The sequence below is a fragment of the Anguilla rostrata genome, chromosome 13, assembly GCF_018555375.3.
Source record: "Anguilla rostrata isolate EN2019 chromosome 13, ASM1855537v3, whole genome shotgun sequence".
Taxonomy (NCBI): domain Eukaryota; kingdom Metazoa; phylum Chordata; class Actinopteri; order Anguilliformes; family Anguillidae; genus Anguilla; species Anguilla rostrata.
This window is the reverse complement of record NC_057945.1, coordinates 14,313,953-14,335,079: the sequence shown is the minus strand read 5'-3', so window position 1 is coordinate 14,335,079 and position 21,127 is coordinate 14,313,953. Positions and strand designations below refer to the sequence as shown.

At 53.3% G+C, this 21,127-nt stretch overlaps 1 protein-coding gene across 6 annotated transcripts in view; it reads left to right on the top strand.

Annotated features, from left to right (window-relative positions):
* Positions 1 to 20,898, top strand: part of dlgap4b (discs, large (Drosophila) homolog-associated protein 4b) — a 165,917-nt gene extending 145,019 nt beyond the window's left edge. For 4 of the 6 annotated variants that reach the window (XM_064306754.1, XM_064306751.1, XM_064306753.1 and 1 more), the window contains 6 exons: positions 10,766 to 11,181; positions 12,149 to 12,249; positions 13,462 to 13,940; positions 16,364 to 16,455; positions 18,900 to 19,052; positions 20,490 to 20,898. In XM_064306754.1, the coding sequence (XP_064162824.1) occupies positions 10,766 to 11,181; positions 12,149 to 12,249; positions 13,462 to 13,940; positions 16,364 to 16,455; positions 18,900 to 19,052; positions 20,490 to 20,708 (1,460 nt within the window). In that variant the 3' untranslated portion in view covers positions 20,709 to 20,898. Of the gene's footprint in view, positions 1 to 10,765; positions 11,182 to 12,148; positions 12,250 to 13,461; positions 13,941 to 16,363; positions 16,456 to 18,899; positions 19,090 to 20,489 lie in introns of all 6 variants that reach the window. The other 2 variants (XM_064306757.1, XM_064306755.1) reach the window with 2 other exon arrangements.
* The last annotated feature ends 229 nt before the right edge of the window (positions 20,899 to 21,127 follow it).

Genomic DNA, 21,127 nt, shown 5'->3' with positions numbered 1-21,127 from the left:
GGTGTTTCCCCAGCCCGTTTCGGCGCGAGGCCTTCCCCCCGGTGCCCTCCTCCCCGGGTGCTGAAGGCTCCCGCGCGGGGCCGTCCCAGCAGGCCTCGCGGCCGCGGACTGTGTGCGCGACGCAGCCCTCCGTTACCCGCTCTCTGTCACGGGGGGGGAGCTGGCGTCGTCCGGCTTCCGGGCTGAAGCACCGGGGCGTCCGCCCAATCCGGCGTGTTCCGCGGGATTCGTCTGGCGGCTCTCGGCTGACTTCTCCGGATACAGGCAGACGGGGCTCGGACTCGGCGTGCCGCCCAGCTCCGCCCCCTCGGCCTTCCGGCTTTTAAGAGCTCTGCGCAGACCAGCGAAAGTGGCACCTTGGGTAAGAAACGGGCTCAGCCCTTTAAAAACTTGGCGGGTGCTTGTTGAAGTTCTGTTGACTGCAGTGGAAATGCGGCTCAAGTTTTTTTTGGGTTTTTTTTGTGTGCTTGGGTAATCACTGTCAGTCTGTAGTCGTATCTTGCTCTAGCACCCAGAGCAAGATTACCCCCGAATTGGTTGCCCTGTGGTCATACTCCGCTGACACTCTGACATGCCACAACTATAGCGCCAAGAATCTGTTACGCTGCAGTCACACCCCAGTCTAGCACCCTGCCCCCCCCCCCCCCTCCAGATTGGACGCACCGCGGTCAGGTGGCGGTCATACCCGCCCTCCAGCGGTCATGCTTCGCTCAGGCGAGGCCCTGACAGCTGGGAGGGCTGTGCTCATGTCCCACGTGACCGGTGCCCCTCGCAGCACCAAACATCCTGCTGAGCCCTGCTGAGCCCCGCACCACCGCCAAAAGCGCTTCCTTTCCCGCCCTGAGGAACGGAGGGGAGGGGAGGTCCGGGCCTGTCAGCGTGGGGGGGGGTGTAGTACACCTCAGTACACCCGCGGGAGAGGCCCGGGCGGAGCCCAACGCGTCACGCTCTGAGTCAGCGCGAGGATCCTTCCTCCAGTCGCTCCACGCCTGACCCCGAGCGTCGCCAGACTCGTCCCGGTTGGTTTTTTTTTGTTTGTTTTTTTCGACCCGCCCAAGGTTTCGCATTCGGCGCGTCTGCGAAAAGACAGAAAGACGAACGGAGCCCCGTGTGGCCGGTGTGACTCGCTACGCAAGCTGCCCGCGAGGAGGCTGGAGGGAACAGGAGGGAACAGGAGGGAACAGGTGGAAGCCTTTCCCGAGCCCTTAAACCTGGAACACCAGCGTGTGCCCTGCATACATTCTCAGCCCTTTCATCTCCCCATCCCCTCGCACCCCAGTTAAATATCTGCTTTAGTCCTCCTGTTTACGTTACTTTCATTATTTGTTAAGCCCCAAGCTCCTCAGTGCAAGTTTATACACTTTATTTCCTGAAGCAATTGAGGTTGAGTACCCTTTTGTACCTTCGAGCCTTGTGGGACAACAGTGCCCCATGTTGGATTTGAACCTGCAACCTCTGAGTTACGTACAGTATCTTAAGCCGCGTTTCCACCAAAATTACCCGGAACTTTCAGTCCCAGGAACTACGTTACCAGGAACTAAAAGGTTCCTTCAGCCAATGGTTGTCTGCGTTTCCACCGGGGTCTAAAGTACCGCGAAGATTAGGCAAATTAGTCCACTGACGTTGTCGTCGGTCCATCTGTCATATGATTTCTTCTGTAACCCCATATTACCACCGAAGTAGCCTACATTATTTTCTAATAACCGGGACAGCCCGGAGGGGTTTATTCCACTTATATACAACGGGTTACCAACAATGACTATATATGGTTACTTTTGTATTTATTGATTTTCATATATCCTCTCAAACACATTCATTAACAGCAGAAAACATGCACACGTTGTAAACAATTTGCTGTTTTATTACTTTCTCGTCGTCAATTCCATATAGGCTAATCGCAAAATGACAAGAATAGAACGAAAACTCGGACTTGTAAAATGTAAATTAGTAGTGGTACAGCCACCGTTTGCTTTCCTTCGAAGTTACTGCTAGCCGAGCAGCGAAGTGTTCCCTCCAGATGCGAACCATGCACCATAAATGAGTCCATAGTCTTCCTGGTCTTTTCGTGGAATTGAAAAATGGCAGTAAAATTGAGTAAAATTACGGCAGTCTGAAAAAGCTAAAGGGAAGATTACTAGAACTACTGTTATTTTACCCGGATAAAAAGTGCGGAAGGTGATTTCCAGTTTGCTTGTACTGTATCACCAATGTTAATTATGCAGAACTACCGCATACCTCACATAACTGTATCAAACGTTTTGAGTCAATTACAACGGGCTAACAAAGAAAATCCGGAAGAAAATATTCAGCAACCGAATTAATCCGTTTGAATGTTTTGGTAGCCTACGTAATATGCTGTCCCAGCACGAATGCTTAGAATTTTATAAAACGAATACTAAAGCAAGAAAAGAACAGAAGAGCACACGTTATAATTCCAAGACGTTGACAGGCTATAACCAAAAGTAGGCTACTGCGCCGCATAACATACAAGTTTGATTTGTTATTATGAAAATAAATTGGTTTGCCGCTGCATATTTTCAAACATGGCGGGTAATGGCGGAAAATAAATACAACACAAATGCTACGAGTACTCGACCAATCAGAAATGTTCAGCGCTGCAAGCTCCACCCAAAAGGTTCCTGTACTTTCGGAAAGTACTACCCCCCGAGCAGGAACGTTTTGGGGGGTAAAACAAAGCCCCCAGAACTAAATTTAGACCCTAGTTCCTGCGGTGGAAACGCACTGAGTTCCTCAAAAGGTTCCTAGTTCCGGGGTATAGTTCCTGCGGTGGAAACGCGGCTTTAGTCTCTACTGCATGTTTATTCATGTATTAGAGACTCTGGCGATTTTCAAGACTAGGCTTGTTACAGTGTTAGATACTGTCTAGTCATAAGGTAATCAGAGCAGGTAAATTTAGACAGAAAAGTGACGAGTATTGCTGGGCTGAATGCCCTGTTCTCGTCATTATGTTGTGTTATCTTAAGTTATGTCAGTGTTCTCTAGACCATAGATGCGTTTTTTCTGTGGATGTGTTTTTTCTGTTTTTAAAGGGAGTCGGAGTTTCACACCGGTCCCTAAGCTCAGCCGTGACTGTCCCTTAAATACACGGTTGGCATGGAGTCGGGGCTGCTGTCTGTGCCCACGCGTAAAAGCGGTGAAATGCCTTCTGGGTCTCTGCCTGGCCGCTTCGGCGTGCGGCGGCGAAGCGGGTGGCGCTGCTCGGGTGCGAGATGGTACCATAATGACGGTCGTAAAAAAATAAAACCATAAAATTACCGTTTCTCAGAAAGTGACATAATTCAGCGTTTTCCCACCGCTTTCCTGGCTCTCGACAGAGCGAGCAGAAGGAAATATTTTTTTCCGTGCGCAAAAGGAGAACGCGAGAAAAATCACATCTTTCTCAACGCGGCGCCTCCTGCTCTGAAGACATACGGCAGCCCGTTCCAGCACCCCCCCCTTCCCCTCCGTGAAGACGCCGCCTTTCATCTGCGCTGGCGAGCGCTCCGTGTTAGGTAGGCACTAAAGCGCACTCAGACTGCTCAGGCTTCAAGTGACGCGTTGACACCATCTTGGAGCATGGTTTATTATGCCATAAAAGGCACGGAATGGCCGCTGTAAACAGCCTCGCCGAGCGTACGGCTCTGAGTTACAGGGAGCCCCTGCCTCTGGTCACGAGGTGGCTCGAAAGGGAAACCCCTGGACCCCCGAAATGTCAAATTAATTTCAGGTGCTTGATTGATCGTGAAAAGGACATTTTGATGCAGGTGGTCTAAAGGGATGGAATTTTCATTGAGAGACTGTGGAGGTTATCTGGAAAAGCTTTGTGTCCTTTTTTTTTTTAATGGTGCTGTTAGAAACCTGATTCCATTGGACTAAAGAGAGTTCTGGGTTTGACTCTGGATTGAAATTGCTAACCATGGGATTTTTGGGGATTTTGAAGCCGTTTTAGGACTTTCTTCAGCACACCAGAAATGTGGTGACACGGCCTACTGCACAGTTTTTATTGGGGGAGGACTCTGTGGCCCCTGTCACGTCGGCCCCCCTTGGCCGGTATTTCTGTTTGAGTGACAGTCTGCAGTCTGTGAGACGGCCCCTGTCTGACCCCATCCCATCCCCTGTCTGTCTGTGTGTTCACCTGCACCCCCCCCCCCACCCCCCCCCACCCCTGTGCTACAGACAGTGTGTAAGTCTCCCCCTCCCGCCCCCATACAGCAGACAGTGTGTGAGCTGCTCCTCCCCCAGCCCCGCCCCCATACAGCAGACAGTGTGTGAGCTGCTCCTCCCCCAGCCCCGCCCCCATACAGCATAGTGTGTGAGCTGCTCCTCCCCCAGCCCCGCCCCCCGGGTCACGAGCAGGTGTGAAATGGGCGCTTGTCGGCGGGAGCGGCAGCTGAGCGGGCGGAATGCGAGCGTGAGCGGCGGGGCTGGCATTCCGACGCCGCCGGCTGGCCGTGCCGCCGTGTCACCATCATTAGCCTGTCAGCGACTCTGTAATCGCTTCTCCTCACCACCGCGGATTCAGCCCGGGGCCCCCGGGAGAGGGAGGCGAGTGAGTGACAGGGAGCCGGAGAGGGCGAGCGAGCGAGAGAGAGAGAGAGAGAGAGAGAGAGAGAGAGAGAGGGCGAGAGAGAGAGAGAGGGCGAGAGAGAGAGGGCCGTAACGTTTGCCGACGTTTCAGAGGGGGTTCAAAGCCCTGACCCTCGCCTACACTGCAGCCAACAGGACAGCCCCCATCTACTGGCAGGACATGATTCGATCCTGTGTGCCTGCTTGACCACTCCGCTCTGCGGCAGAGCTTCTCCACCCTAGCTCCCCAGTGGAACGAGCTCCCCGTCCCTCTTCGAACCTCCCCCTCACTACCCATCTTCCGCCGTGGCCTGAAGACTCATCTCTTCAGACTATACCTAGATTAACTACCACCACGCTGTAGCCTATATTTCACTCTAAATCCCCCCCCCCCCTTTTCATGACACTTGTTACATGTTGCCCCATCCCAGCACTTTTTTGTAATTAGTATTTGTCCTAATACTGTAGCTTATTTTTCTGCCTAGTCGGCTTTGCAGAGGTTAGGTCTGAATAGTGTTCACTGTGTGAACTAAACTGTGTTCTTGGCTAGAAATAGCTGTACATAATAAGTATTGTACCTCATCGAACCTGTGTTTAGCACTTGTCTACGACCATGAAATGCACTTTTTGTACGTCGCTTTGGATAAAAGCGTCTGCCAAATAAATGTCATTAAATGATGTAACCGGCTCGATTAGCGCGTCCTTCCATTTTCTCGCGCGCCCCCGCGTCGTCTTTCCAGCGCTTAGGCCGAACGGCAGCGCGGTGAACTGCCCAAGCCGGGGAGGAGGTAGCTTTGAGCCGCGTCTACGCGGCGCACAGCGCCAGGCTGAATTCGGACGCGGCCGGGCGGGCCGGCGCTCTCGGGCCCTCCCGGTCCCGGCGAGGTCTGCGCACAGCGCGCTGCTTTTGTTTATTCCGTTTTGCCACCGTGAGAAAGAGAAAGCCGCTCGCTGGGGTCTAATCTGATTTCGGGTGGCTAATCCGGTCAGGAGTACGTGCGCGGCGAGCCCTATCGAGCGCAGACGGCCTTTGAGCCGTCGCCGCTTACCCGACCTGCCCGGAGCGCCTGCCGGACGGGTGCGAGCTCGCCCCCCCCGTGCGTGTTCGGGCGCTGGGCCCGTCTTACCCCAATCAGCCCCCGAGCGCAGATTAGCTCGCTGCGCTTTCTAAGAACACGCGCGGCTAAATGAGTTGGCCCGATTAGGCTTTTTATAAGAGGCCCGTAACAGCAGAGGCCGTGGGAAGCGTACGGTTCTGCGCGCTGAACGTGCGCTCGGCAGCAGACCGACTGGGGAACATTTACAGAGTCCTCTCAGAATAATTTTGCTCGTTTCTTCCCCCATGAAATACTGGCCCGTCTTCATCAGTCAGCCACTTGACCTTTGTAGTCTCCATGCAGCAATGTAGCTGCGCCCAAAAAAAGGTCTGTTCTTTTAACCTGAGGTGCGGTGCAGGCACTCCGCAGACCTGCTGATCTGAGATCATGTGCCAGAGGAGACCAGGGCTGATAGTCTGCAAGTCTGCTGATCTCAGGTCAGGGCAGATAGTCTGCAAGTCTGCTGATCTCAGATCAGGGCAGGTAGTCTGCAAGTCTGCTGATCTCAGATCAGGGCAGGTAGTCTGCAAGTCTGCTGATCTCAGATCAGGGCAGGTAGTCTGCAAGTCTGCTGATCTCAGATCAGGGCAGGTAGACTGCAAGTCTGCTGATCTCAGATCAGGGCAGATAGTCTGCAAGTCTGCTGATCTCAGCTCAGCATCAGAAGAGACCAGACAAAAATATTTTGTCTTATCTCATGAGCAAACCGATGAGTGCAGCGCACATGCTGATATCTGTCGGATTCACCCAGAGTGCCGAGCGGGAGATTTATTAACGAGCGTGGGGACTCTTCCTCGGGCTCTGCTAACTCTAACTGCATGTAGGCCAGTGAAGGTGGGGGGAGGGTGGGAGCTGTGATTCAGGAACAGAGCACTGCTGTATTTAATGCCGCGTGAAACTCTCCTGACCGTAATGTTCGAACCCTTGACCGAACACTGTAGCCCCTTTCCTGGCTAACTCAGTAGCTGGGCTGTGTCAGTGTGTTGACCGTGAATGCGCAAAGGATTATGAGTGTTTTTGCTCAGACAGACTGTGTCCCTGATGGGGTGTAGCGATTGGCTAATTCGGTATCCAGGGAACCAGAGGGGGTAGGGTCAGAGGAATCTGTACGCACACAAAATTTGTTTAGAATTTGCGTTTATGATTATAGGGTTCTATTTGCAGATGGTATGGTTGTCAGATATCAAGTGTTAAAACCTTGTATGTCCGATAGGCTGGTGTAGTTTTATAGCGCTGGGCCTCGGCAGGGAGAGCCGTGTTAGCTTCGCGTCAGTCTCAGGCATGCCTGGAATCCGTATCGCTGCCGGTGAGTAATGCCTCCGCCTGGCAGCCGGCCCGGGGAAGGAGCGGGTCGAAACTCGCGCGATACGCCCACCCGAGCCGCGATGTCGTAGCAGTCTGGCCCCGCCAACGCCCCCCCCCCCGGTCGCCACGGACGCACAGCGATGAGGATTACTGAGTGACACCTCTACAGGCTGCTTCTGTTACTGCTCCGGCTTCGACGTTTATACCCGCCTGGGTCGCAGGAGCGCGCCGTGGAGGGAGGGAAGCCGCCGTCTCTCGCGTCTGGACCGGCTCAGAAAGCGAGGAGCCGCTCTGCCCGCGAAACGGACCCGCCGCGGCCTGGTTCTTAAAGCCGCCCGAATTGACCCCGAACCTGCGCTGGCATCGGTATTCCAATGCAGTCACACCGCGGACAGTTGTTTTGATATTTTGGAAGACGGCAGAGATTTGTTGAGGAAGATTTATTTGTTTGTAAGTAACGTATTTATGTCAGGCGAAATTGCGCTGTCCTTCTGTTTGTCATCCTGTCAGAAAAGGAGAGGGAGGCGGAGTCTTGGCTGAAAGATGCTCATTTTGTTTCTGTCTTGGAATAGTTCAGGCTGCAGGACACAACTATGAGAGCAGTTAAAACCGTTTAAAACATTAGCTGTTGTAGAAACGTTTCGTTTCAGCAGGTCTCAGGTTTGTCAGGTTTAAGCCGTAGTCAGTCAAAATCGGACACGCGTTTGTGTTTGCCTTTACTTGCCGTTATTTCAGCTGGTTAAGGCTGCAGCGTAATGATACTGGATCGCAAACGACCAGAACGTTTCCGGGTCCATTAGTGAAACCGCTTGTCTGGTTGGACAGGATGTTTTGAAAGGGCTCTTTAGTTGGAGAGCTATGATGTCCCACAAAGTGATGTGGGTCCATTTAAAATGATGCTGCGCTGCCTGTTGCGAAGAAAGTATTTTTCTACATACGCACGGCGATGCGCTCACACACTCACTCTTTCTGTGTGTCTCTTTTTTACATGCATACGTGCATATGCATGTATGCATAAAAACCTTATATATCAAGCACAGTAATCACTTCAAATCTTGCACGATTCATTTATGTATGTATTATAATATGTATTATGTATAATATGTAGGCCTATATGTATTATGTATTATAATATATGTGTGTGTGTGTTTGTCTGTGTGTGTGTCTGTGTCTGTCTGTGTGTGTGTGTGTCTGCTTGTGTGTGTGTGTGTGTCTGCCTGTGTGTGTGTGTGTGTGTGTGCGTACGTGTGTGTGTCTGTGTCTGCCTGTGTGTGTGTGTGTGTGTCTGCCTGTGTGTGTGTGTGTGTGTGTGTGTGTCTGCCTGTGTGTGTGTTGTGTGTGTGTCTGTGTGTGGCGTGTGTGTGTGTGTGTGTCTGTGTGTGTTTGTCTGTGTGTGTGTGTGTGCGTGTGTCTGTGTGTGTGTGTGTGTGTTTTCTGTGTGTGAGTGTGTCTGTGTGTGTGTGTGTGTGTTTGTCTGGTGTGTGTGCGTGTGTGTGTGTGTGTGTGTGTGTGTGTGTGTGTGTGTGTGAGCGTGAGAAACACATGAATACTGTGGGCTTTATTGGTGGGCTCTCAGGTACAAACGCGCTCTGTTTGCTAAGCAGTGAAGGCTTCTGATGATGTCAGAGGTTAGGGATTTTGTGAACTGCGGCGGAGTGGAGAGGACAATGGCTCTGATTCTTTCTCTGCGTGCTGCTGCGGTCACAAGCGTCCCTTTGAGTTTCTGTGCCACTGGCTGCGCGAGTACATCGGGGGTCAGTGAACCAGGCCGCAGCCTGTGGACCCCACTGTCTGCCTGTTACCCGCTCAAACCGCCCAAACCTACCGCCCTACCACTGCTGGAGAGAGCGGGATGGGGCGGCGGGAACTTCAGAGTGAGCTTTATCCCTGACAGCTTGTGTATGGCAGTTATCCCTGACAGTGTGTGTATGGCAGTTATCCCTGACAGTGTGTGTATGGCAGTTATCCCTGACAGTGTGTATATGGCAGTTATCCCTGACAGTGTGTGAATAGTCGCCCAGTCAGCTGTTGTTCTCACTGAGATCGGGGGGGAGGTGGCCGCTCCAGCCTGTTCGGCCGCTGGCGTTCTTCCCGTCAGTAATGCGGGTGGCGCCCTCGCGTTACCACTATTCCCTGAGTCAGCAGAACCCCCCCCCCCCCCCCCAGGCTGGGGCTCGGAGCCGGAGACGCAGGAGCCTGGGAATGAAAAGCCGACTTTGCGTCTTGCGGCGGATTTTCATGCCGCTGGAGTGACGTCGCTCCTGCCAGTTCAGATCAACAGCCTCTGTGTCAGCGGAAGAGCCTGATAGTGCAGCTCTGTCAAACATGCAGCTTCAGGTGGCTCGTTTTGCTATATTTCCATATCAGTGTTATCAGGTGTGCAAGGCTGAATATTCAAACCATCTTTTAGAGCACTGCATGTCCTTTTTTTACCCTCCCCACCACACCAATAAGCCATTGATTACAGGCACAGCTTAGTGACAGAACAGAGTCGACTGTAACATTATAGATTTTCAGCTGCAGTGCAGTGCATCAGACTCAGTTACTGCACTCCTAAGTGAAATGAGATACTATGAACAGCAGAACACCCAAACTAAACATGATGCTCTTTGTACTTATCAACACCACACAAAGGACTTTGCACACAACTTTATACCTTCAGTATAACCGTAGATAAAACCAAAGCGTAAATTGCGTAGCCTAGTCGGACAAAGAAAGTTCTGGAGAATAACCGTGTGTAATCGAGCCCTGGCTCTATCTTCCGTGCGTAAGGAGCGATATTTTAAGCTGCTATGCATTTCCGAGCACTGGCATGAGGCTCACCTGGCCTGGATATAATGCATTGCTACCAAACGTGCGTCGTACGTAGGTCTGCGGACACTGGGAGTCGCACAGGTGCCTCTGTGTTAAAGGAAGCGTGTGATTTCCATCTCTGGCACACTGCGCGTTTCCTCCAAAGGTCTTTCGGTTCAGAGGGGGAGGAGCTGTGCCTGCTGGAGGGGGAGGAGCCGGGGCTCTGCTCAGGCACGGGAGAGCCGGTGGAAGCCCCGCCCCCCTCCCTCCCACAGCTGCCCTCCCCTAATGAGGCCGCGGGGAGGAAATTAAAGTCAGCAGCTAATTGTCTCCGCTTCCTGTCTGGGCCTGTTTGCCCGTTCTCAGCCCCCCTCCTCCCCCCCTTTCCCCCCTCCCCCTCCCCACGGAACAGCAGACTCAAAGGCTTGTATTGAGAGAGAGGTTATACCCCCACCCCCCCCACGCGCTGTCCCACACACATCGCTTCAGCAGCAGACCCAACAGGCCACTTCTTCTGTTGGAGAGCCAGCCAGGCTAACGTGGCCAGCAGGGCCGCTCCGTCCGCCGTTCCCGCCGGTCCAGGGTTCACGGCCCGTGCTAATCCGTAAGCCGTCCCTCGTGGTGTTTTCCTGCTAATGGGGCCGCCGGCAGTCAGACGCGCGCGCCGTGTTTACGGTCGCCGTGTCACGCGAGCGGTTAGCGCCGGGGCTAGCGTTTAGCGCAGCCTTCCGCTGCGATGGGCTCCGTTAAAGAGGCAGTGCTCGACTGGAGGTGCCGGGGAGCCTCAGGGTCTTCTTGCTTTCATTGCTGCTCAGGATTGAATTGAATTAAAGCACAATTTGAGCCGCGTAGCTTCTTAACTTCTTAACGAATTTGCGGCTAATTTAAAAGGTAAAGACAAACCAGCGAACCCTGAAGCTCTTCAGGAACAGGGTTGTGGAGCGCCGACCTGCAGCCCAGTTCTGTCGACTGACCGTCTCCCCTCCCCGCCTCTCTCCCCGCAGTCTCCACCTGTATAACCACCTGTAAGAAGGCGGCCCCGCCCCCCGTGCCCCCCCGCACCACCTCCAAGCCCTACATCTCGGTGACGGTGCAGAGCAGCACAGAGTCGGCGCAGGACACCTACCTGGACGGCCAGGACCGCAAGAGCGAGGCCAACAGCCAGTCGGGCCGCAGCAACTCGTCCGACAGCCTCGACAGCGCCAGCGCCCGCGGCCCGGCCAAGGGCCACCGGGCCCCGCCCCCCGCCGCCGCCGCCACCGCCGCCCCCCGCGACCCCCCGCCCGCCTCCACCCCAGCCAGCCCGCCCGCCGCAGACCCCCAGCATGACGCCCTGAGGAGCACCAGGGGCACCCTGACCGCCGAGGAGCCCAGAACAGACCCCGCGCCCAGGAGGAAGCTGTCGTCCATCGGCATACAGGTGAGCGCACCCGGAAACGCACTTTTTTTCCCCAACCTGGCAACCCGGCTAGGCCTCACACTGATGACACCATCGTAAACCCGGTTGCCTGTTAAGTCTTGCTGGGTTTTGAGTTATGTTTTATCTTTTTTTGTCATGATGGGAGAGTGTGGTTCCATAAGCATTTTAATGGGCGGAGCTATCATTTGCTTTGAGCGACTCACTGCTTTGAGCAAATCAAACTGCTTTGCTGTAGCTTGCAAAGTCTTTTAATTGGTTCAGACGAGTAAGTGACAGTGAAGCGTAATATGACCTATTGTACGGGTTGTGGCACCTCACCCTCTCACCACTTCCGTGTAGCGCTAGCTGGCTAGCAGCGCTCCAGATATCGAGGGGAAGAACAGTGATTCGTGCAGCGCAGCAGCCTGGCACCGTAGCGCACAGGCAGATGGTTTAATTAATGGAAATGACTGATTTCTTCAGTTTTCTGTTTTTCCCTTCTCTTCCGTCAGGTTTGATACTGAACGTGACGAATAGCCTCACCCCCCTGTGCCTCGTGACAAATGAGGGGGCCTAGTGCTTAGACTGCAAATCATGCAAACACAACTCTACAAACGACCGCTCACGCACATCTTGTTCCAAAGGCGGTGGAGTCGGTGTTGTGTGTCTGCAAACATGATCGTTTCTGAAAGTGGTAATGGGTGAACGAGGCGGTGCTGTAGTTCTGTTGTTCCATGGGAAATTGCTCGTGCAGAGCTTTTGCAGAAAAGGTTTAATGTAATCACGGAGTTTGAAACGGCTTGCGGTTTGAGGTTTGCCTTGGGCGAACCTGTGGCTTCTGTCCAATTTTTAATTTCACGGCGCATTCCGCTTTTCTGGCTTCCAGCATTTTCCGGCGTAGCAGTCGCCGTGGAAATGGTTTTTACCCGCGGGAAAAAAAATGGTGTTTCTGGCGTGTAAAGCGGCGTGCTCTCTCATCGGTCGACAGGTGGACTGCATTCAGCCGGCCCCCAGAGAGGAGACTCCGCCTCCGGCCCCGCCCCTGACCAGGTTCCAGTCCATCGGAGTGCAGGTGGAAGACGGCTGGCAGTGAGTAGTGCCCCCTCCTGGCCGTTCCCCGATCGGCTCCTTTCCCGCGAGGGGCTTATCTGAAATCAGACTGCTCTTGTGCAACGTTTGCCGTTCTGAAATGTAGCGCACGTAGCTGGAATCATTTCCCCACGCCTCATTTGGCCCGGCGAGTCTGTGCCTGTCCCGCGCAGAGCCCACAAAACCTTTAGCCTTTCAGCCCCGCTAACGCTAATCGTTTCAGTCTCACTCCAGCAGCCCTAACCCCGCTAACGCTAATCGCTTCAGTCTCACTCCAGCAGCCCTAACCCCGCTAACGCTAATCGTTTTAGTCTCACTCCAGCAGCCCTAACCCCGCTAACGCTAATCGTTTTAGTCTCACTCCAGCAGCCCTAACCCCGCTAACGCTAATCGTTTTAGTCTCACTCCAGCAGCCCTAACCCCGCTAACGCTAATCGCTTTAGTCTCACTCCAGCAGCCCTAACCCCGCTAACGCGAATCGCTTCAGTCTCACTCCAGCAGCCCTAACCCCGCTAACGCTAATCGCTTCAGTCTCACTCCAGCAGCCCTAACCCCGCTAACGCTAATCGCTTCAGTCTCACTCCAGCAGCCCTAACCCCGCTAACGCTAATCGCTTTAGTCTCTCTCCACCAGCCCTAACCCCGCACGCCCACGCCGCTGTCTGCAGCGTCATGTTCCATCCTGGACGCCCGTCTCTTCTGGGCTCACCTCCTCAGATTCCTTTTCCAAACATAACGCCATTTTCCGTCGTTCGCCGCTTCCCACGCGGGCCCTGTTCTGGCCTCCCAAACCGCCACGCTACAACGCACCGCCACGCCATGATCGATTTTTAAAAAATAAAATAAAACAAATTTTTAAAAACTGCATCTTGTGCAGACTTACGTGGGCAGCTGATAAGCGCTAAATGGAGCCTTTGATAAAGTTGCTCATGGAGTGCCAGAGATTGCTCTGGCAGGATCGTGTCCTCTTCTATTTGCCTAGTGGATTTGCATTTGCCCTGCAGAACCCTCTCACTGCTTCAGACCACTGAAACGGCTCCGTCTGTGTTCCCTGTAATATTCCACATTCAGCTGTCAGGAGTACAGTAGGTTGAGATATGGTTAGTAGCTGGTATGTGTGTGTGTGCATGCGCGTGTTTGCATGCGCGTGTGTGCATGCGCGTGTGTGCGTGTGCGTGAGCTGCTCTGTGACCCTCTCTTCCTGTGCCTTCAGGCTCAGCCGCTCCAGCAGCATGGCGTCCAAACAGGAGACGGACTCCGACACCCAGGACCTCACCAACTCCACGCCCATGCCCACGCCCACGCCCACGCCCAAGCCCTCTGAGAAGACCATGGTCAACAGCGCCTGCCAGTCCACGGACTCGCCCGGGCCGCATCGCCAGGGCAACGGGGAGGGCGGGGCCCCGCGCCAGCCGCCCGGCCGCACGGCCACGCGCAGCAGCTCCTCCTCCTTCTCGGAGAGCCTGGACCCCGCCCTGGACCCCTCGTCCCTGCCCCCGCCCGACCCCTGGCTGGAGAGCGGGAACGGCAGCGCCCCCTGCGGGACGGCCCAGCCCGGCGCTCCCGGCGCCCCCGCCTGCCGCCGCGACGGACACTGGTTCCTCAAGCTGCTGCAGGCCGAGACGGGCCGCATGGAGGGCTGGTGTCAGCAGATGGAGCAGGAGACCAAAGACAACCAGCTGACCGAGGAGGGTAAGGCCGCTCGGACTGACCCGGGGTCAGTTAGCGCCGACAGCTTCAGCTCTCCTCGCCACCGGTAAAACTGATCTGGGAACAGCTGCTCCCAGCCTAAACTCGGCACTGCCGCCGAAACTTATCTGAGAGCAGTTGAGGGTTCAGTGCCTACACTCCACCTCGCTTCAGTGCAGCTACTGAAACTGACCCGGGAACAGTTTCGTCAGGCCTCACTACATTGTGATACAGCAGAAAATCGCAGGGGCGTAACGGGAGAGAAAGGGAGTCGCCCAAGTGTTAACTCAAACACCTGCTGTTGACACCTGCACTGCTCACTTGCGTCATCAGCCTTTTTATTATGAGTCACTCTTGTTTTGGCCCCTATGCTTTTGAGCTGCGTGATGATTGGTCGATTTCCTGCTCTTTCTTCGTTTCTTCAGTCCAGCTCCGTTACACAAGACTCAGGCCCACCTGGTCCCGCCTGAAAGCTCATTGCTGTAGCTTCATAATGCAGTTATAGGATCTACTTTTTTTATTTGTTTATTTCTCATTGCAAAGAGGGTTTCGGCTGAATTTTGCCCTCCCAGTCCAGAGCTATAATGTATTGTCAAGAAGTGCCGTTTAAGGGATGAAAGCCTCTGCTTTTCTCTCTCATCTGTTTGTTTATGTGGTGTTAAGTGCCCGTGGCTTGCAGTGCCTTCAGAAGGCCAGTGTCTGCGCTGTAGTTCACAGGAGCCCATGTGCCTTGCTGGTTTGCTTAGAATTATAAATGAGAGCCTTTGCTTTGTTGTGCCCTCAGCAAATCCTTAAATTCCTCATGCTTTCCCACTTTGGGTCACGGAGGCCCCTTAAACGCAGCCGAAAGGACCGGGACCTTTGGCCGGGAGAATCCAGCCGATCCGTTTAGCCCCCCGATTCTGCCAAAGGTGCGGCCGCAAATCTGCGGCTAAGCGGCAAGCTAGCTTCCGCTGCCCCATCCAATTAGGCAAGGGCGCCCTGGCCTGGGATTAGCGGGAAGCCGCTAACGCCGGCTCTCGTACCTGCGGACGCCCTGCGGGGTCGCGTTGGATTATGGGGAACCCCGCGCCCCGGCGAATCTCAGCTGCCCGTCCTGCACCACGGCCCTGGTTGACGCTCGTTTTGGCGGGAACTGGAAAAACATTAGCACTGTCTCTTGGGCCCCCTTGGGTCTGTTAGGCCCCATTTGAGGCCCCGTCTTGGGCCTCAAAATGACTTTTTGTTGTTGGTGTTTAAAAAAGGCTGGGGCCGTTGTTTATGACAATGGAGCAGTGTGTTTTGGCATCTCCGGCTGTCTGTCTGACAGGCCAGTTTAACCGTTTTGGTTAAAGCAGGGCAGCCCGTCCGCTCTCTCTTAAAGAAATAAGCAAGAAATACAGGCTGCCAGACAGCAGGCAGATGGGAGTGCATGTATGTCAGTGTGTGCTTGTGTCTGTAACTGCGTGCGTACATGCGTGCGTGCATTCGCTCAGGTTTCTTCTCTGTTCCCACCTGGCGACATGCGACGTAGCAGTTCAGCTGAGCGGACTGAACACTGAGCAGACTGAACACTGAGCAGACTGAACACTGAGCAGACTGAACACTGAGCAGACTGAACACTGAGCAGGCTGAACACTGAGCAGGCTGAACACTGAGCAGGCTGAACACTGAGCAGGCTGAACACTGAGCAGGCTGAACACTGAGCAGGCTGAACACTGAGCGGACTGAACACTGAGCAGGAGACGGTCGGGCAGATGAGAGAGAGAGAGGGAGAAAGTGCATGTGTGTGCGAGTCGGGCGTGAGAGAGTTCCGGAGGGCAAATGTAGATCTTGTGTGTAAATGGCGGCTCAGAACAGACGACTGCCAGGCTGATCCTCTGTAACTGTCAGCAGCTTTGTCAAAGGTTCCATTTATCGCTTATCAGCTCTTTGTGTAGTTGGGGAGGGTTTGATCCGTGTGCCTTCGGTTTATCGTGCCTAGGGCCATATTCATACGCAGCATTTTGAATAGCATGCAGTTTTTTCAAGTTCATATAATCTCTTAGATTACTTTACAATAGTTTTACCACGGGCCCTTGGCCACAGCTTACTTCTTTCAAAATTCTAGAGCAGATATCCTCAACCGTCCTGATTGGCCCAACCTGACTGTGTGTCTCTTGGTTTCTTCCTGATTAGCAGAGCATGCTCTGTATGTCTCTCTGCGCTCCTGATTGGCTGAGCCTGCTGCGTATGTCTCTCTCATCCCTCCTGATTGGCTCAGCCTGCTGTGTGTGTGTCTCGGCTCTCCTGATTGACTGAATCTGCTGTGTATGTCTCTCTCGTCCCTCCTGATTGGCTCAGCCTGCTGTGTGTGTGTCCCGGCTCTCCTGATTGGCTGAGTCTGCTGTGTATGTCTCTCTCAGCCCTCCTGATTGGCTGAACCCGCTGTGTGTGTGTCTCTGCAGTGCTGGGGAAGGTCCGTAGCGCAGTGGGCTGTGCGCAGCTCCTCATGTCCCAGAAGTTCCAGCAGTTCAGAGGACTCTGCGAGCAGAACCTGGTGAGTAAACTCTCCCACCAAACCCCTGCAGGGTCACATGATCACCTCACAAGCCATCTGTCTGTATTTCCTCTTCCTGTCATAACCAGGGTTGTTTACATTGTATTTATCCAAAGACCCAGCCAATTATTGAATGGGACTGTGTTGCTATTTCTGCTCCATCCATATAAATAATTGTGTTCAGGAGCACCGTGGGATGGGACGTTCTTTATAGGATATGGCACTCTGCCATGTAAGCTGGTAAAACGGGCAACGTTTTCCCTCTTAAATCTGGCAGATGCTGTAAACTGCACTCTGCGGGGTCCTTACAAGTTGTTAACTAAGCGCTAATGTAGGTTTCGATCTATCTCAAAAGGCAGTTTTTATTCAATTACTTCAGCGGGAGCGGGTCCGTAATGAAAAATAGTTAAAGACGAACAAACGTTTTCACATCTGCTATAGCGGTTTTCAGGTGAGCGTCTGTGGTTTTTGCACCGATTCTCTTTCTGAGCGGGGTCCACTGCGGGTTTCAAACCCAATTTGGACCGGGCCATCCCGGCCGCAGGTGGGACCCTCTCTGTCCCACTGCCTTTTCAGTACGAGGGTTTGTGAGCGGTTCGGCTGAGGTCAGTGCTGGAGCAGGAAGTGCTAAGTCCCAGGTTTCCCCTCAGGCGCTTGAGAACCCGTGCGAGTGCTTTTACTTCTAACAGAAAGCTGAAGGTCGCATTTTCCTCTGAAGCCCTGTATTGTTGAGTCGGTTTATTTGTTTTGTTTTGTCCTTGTCCAGGGAAGCACAATTACAAAAAAATTATACTCCGCTCCTCGTTCAGGGATCTTGCAAACGTCCTTAAATGTTCATGGGGGAGAAACAGGACACTGTGTTTCAGTGGAAAGCTGTGGAGGGCGTTGTGTGGGCGCGGAGAGCTGTTTGGGACCCCTGCTCTCTGCGGGCGCTCTTAATCCACGCTCAGTGCGGGGGTTTTGGGGAGGGGGTGGCGCGCCGGTCGGCTGTGTGCAGATGGTCGTCAGATGGGAGGTACAGCAGTGAACTGCGCTCGGGGTCGGGGGGGGGGGGTTATCTGAAGGGAGGGAATGGATCGAGAGAAGGATTAGCAAAGCCACTCCCCTCCCCTACCCCCGCTTGTCCCAGCCTGTGTACTCCTCTAACCCTAACCACCACCACCCCCCCCCCCCAAACCCCCCCTCAGATTTTCTATGAGCCTCTCTAATGGTCCTAGGCTCTGTAATGAGCTGTATCGTTTACTCTGTTACTCAGTCAATTCCAGCGAAGCAGACTGAGCTCTCCATGTTCCTGTGGCCGCTCCTTGTTCTCCAGCCTATTTCATGTTTCCCATTTGATTACCTGTCACCCCCATTTTTTTTAACCACTCCCTTACCGGTAAATTTGGGTTTGCACTGGAGATATCTCATTTATATAAATCCCCCCCCTGTACACACACGCAAGCACTAAAACACACACACACACGCATACATGCACACAAACATGAACACGCACACATACAAGCACGCGCACACATACGCACACAAGCACGCATACACACACAGACACACCACACACACACACCACAAGCAGACAAGCACCCACACACACACCCACACACACACTCGCAAGCACGAGCACAAAAGGCCAAAAACCCCCTGGCTGTCTTCTGTGCTTCCCGGCAGCGCTTCCTTGTGGCAGCATTGTGAGCCAGTGAGTCATCACATTCTCCACATGCGCTGGAAGTTCCTGTGCTTTCAGACGCGCTCATTCATAAATGAGTAACGCTGAGTCCTCACTGACACGCCGGGCTAAGAATTCTCTCAGCGGCAGGAGCCAGACTGTGTTAGTGAGTCTCGCCACAGCAGGGCATTATGGGATGTTCGGTGTCCACGGTAATGGCTCTTAAATGTATGTGGTCTGTGGAGGCAGTTCACAGAGGGGACTCACAAGTTGAAGCCAATTTCAAATCAGATTCAAATCTGATTTATAACTTAGTTAATGGCTATAGGACCTACCATTTGTTAATAATACCTAGATTTAGATGAGGACGGCTGCATTTCTGTGGCCTGAAAGTGTTTTTTTTGTTTGTTTTTTTAACTGTTTTCTGGTTCTGCTGATGTTGATTTTCTGGTAGATTTTTTTTTCCTTCATGTATGAATCTTGCCTTGTTTCCATACCATTCCAGAGTCATGGTATGGTTTCATGAAATTTCTTAAGGTTTACTCCACCCGTTGAAATCCACTCCGTCACTCGCCCTTGTCCCAAGTTAAGTCGTGTCAGAGCTCCCTCTAGTGGTGAACAGAGTGCAGAACATGGGAGAACACAGAGTAGGTTCAGACCTCTTTAAACCTGAACCTATTCACATCGGTCTAAGCTGTTCTGCATTCCTGGTTTGTGTGCGCATACACCCGCCCCCCAGTCTAACCCTGCTTCCCACCATCCCCCCCCCCCCCCCCCGCAGAATGTCAACGCCAACCCGCGGCCCACCGCCCAGGACCTGGCGGGCTTCTGGGACCTGCTGCAGCTCTCCATCGAGGACATCAGCATGAAGTTCGACGAGCTGTACCACCTCAAGTCCAACGACTGGCAGCTGAGCGAGGCCCCGGACAGGAAGGTACTGCCACCCCCCGCTGCCCTGTGGGGGGGCTGGGGTAGGGAACCCTCCGTTTCTGACCCCCTCTGCCCCGGCTTCACAGGGCGTCCCCTCCCCCGTCCGCGCTGCCGTCAAAGGAGGGGCGGGGTGTGGGGGGGCGGAGCTCCCGTTACACATGCATGGCCCCTCCCCCAAAGAGCCCACCCACCGCCGGGCCTTTGAGCATGCATGGTGCTGTGGCTAGGGACCCATCTGCCTGGCTTTCACGCTGGAGTATCTGTGGTGGAGCTGTGTGTGCGCAAGTGTGTGAGTGTTAGAGAGGGAAAGCAAGTGTGCTTTCATTCAAGTATGTGTGTGTGTGTGTGTGTGTTCATGTTTATGCATTGCAAGCTCATATTTCATAAAGGACTTCTAAAATTGGTATTTTTCTGTACAAATGATATAACCAAGTAATTGTTTAAGCCTATATGGCCGCCATAGTCTGGTGCATTTTTCTTTTCCCTTAATTATTCAAAGCGTCAGTCCAACCTGTATTTTCTCCAGTGGAGCTGACTGTTCCTGTGACTGGCGAGTTGTCTGACTGTTCCTGTGACTGACTACTCGTCTGACTGTTCCTGATTGGCAACTCGCCTGACTGTCTCTGTGACTGGCGACTCGCCTGGCTGTTCTTGTGACTGGCGATTGTCTGGCTGTTTCTGTGACTGGCGATTGTCTGGCTGTTCCTGTGACTGATGACTTGTCTGACTGTTCCTGTGACTGGTGACTTGTCTGGCTGTTCCTGTGACTGGTGATTTGTCTGGCTGTTCCTGTGACTGATGACTTGTCTGGCTGTTTCTATGACCGCCGACTTGCCTGACTGTTCCTTTGACCGGCAACTTGTCTGACTGTTCCTGTGACTGACGACTTGTCTGACTGTTCCTGAGACTGACGACTTGTCTGACTGTTCCTGTGACTGATGACTTGTCTGGCTGTTCCTGTGACTGGTGACTTGTCTGGCTGTTCCTGTGACTTGCGGCTTGCCTTGTTGTTCCTGTGACTGGTGACCTGTCAATGACCAGTGATTTTTGAGTTTTAACCCTGATTACATTCTCCAAGGTTCCGATGCTTTTTAGAAATCTTTGAATGTGCACTAACTTAAGGTCTAAAAGCGATGTTGTATTTTTACCTTTTTTGAGAGAGAGAGAGAGAGAGAGAGAGAGAGATTTGACTCGTGGCTAATAGTTATCCCTTTAGAAACTGATCGCAGATCAAAATCTGCATTCTTCAAAAAATGTTTGTGATTTTTAAAGAGCTCATCTTGGAACAGCGTTCATTTTCTCTTGGGACACCGATTCTGTTTTTGTTTCGCTGTACTGTAATAATAATTTTTGTTTTGACTGAAGCGAGTGTGGGTCTCTCATTTTGACAGAATGTTTTCCTTGCGTCCTCCCCTTCCCTCCCCTTGTGTTTCAACCCCAGGAGGACAAGAAGCCGGCCCCCCCAGTGCCAAAGAAGCCCTCTAAGGCCAAGCCGGCGGGGGGCCGAGAGAAGTCCGCCGGCGACTCGGACAAGCAGCGGCAGGAGGCGCGCAAGCGGCTGATGGCGGCCAAGCGGGCGGCTTCGGTGCGGCAGAACTCGGCCACGGAGAGCGCGGACAGCATTGAGATCTACGTCCCCGAGGCCCAGACCCGCCTCTGAGAGAGAGAGAAAGAGGGAGCGGCCGCGGAGGGTGGGGGCGGGGTTTGGGGTTTTCACCCCCCCGCTCCCCTCCCCATTTTTTTTAAAGGTGAAGGAACCCAGGTGCACACCGGTCCTTGAGGCAGCACACAGGAAGAATCCAAAACGACTTTGGGACGGGGGAGACACAAATAAAGCACTCCTTTTACATTGGGGGGAAAAAAAAAACCTCAACCACAGACTTTATTGCTATTATTGTTATTAATAATAATATTATTATTATCTCCGTAACTATATCAGACTGTCTTAAACTTTTATTATATCTTGGATAAGAGATCTTCTGCCGATGCGGACTGAAGCAATGACACACTTTGACACTCCTTCCCCCCCTTTCCCCCCTCCAATCGCGCCCACTTCCTGTTGGTCTCCTGGCTCCGCCC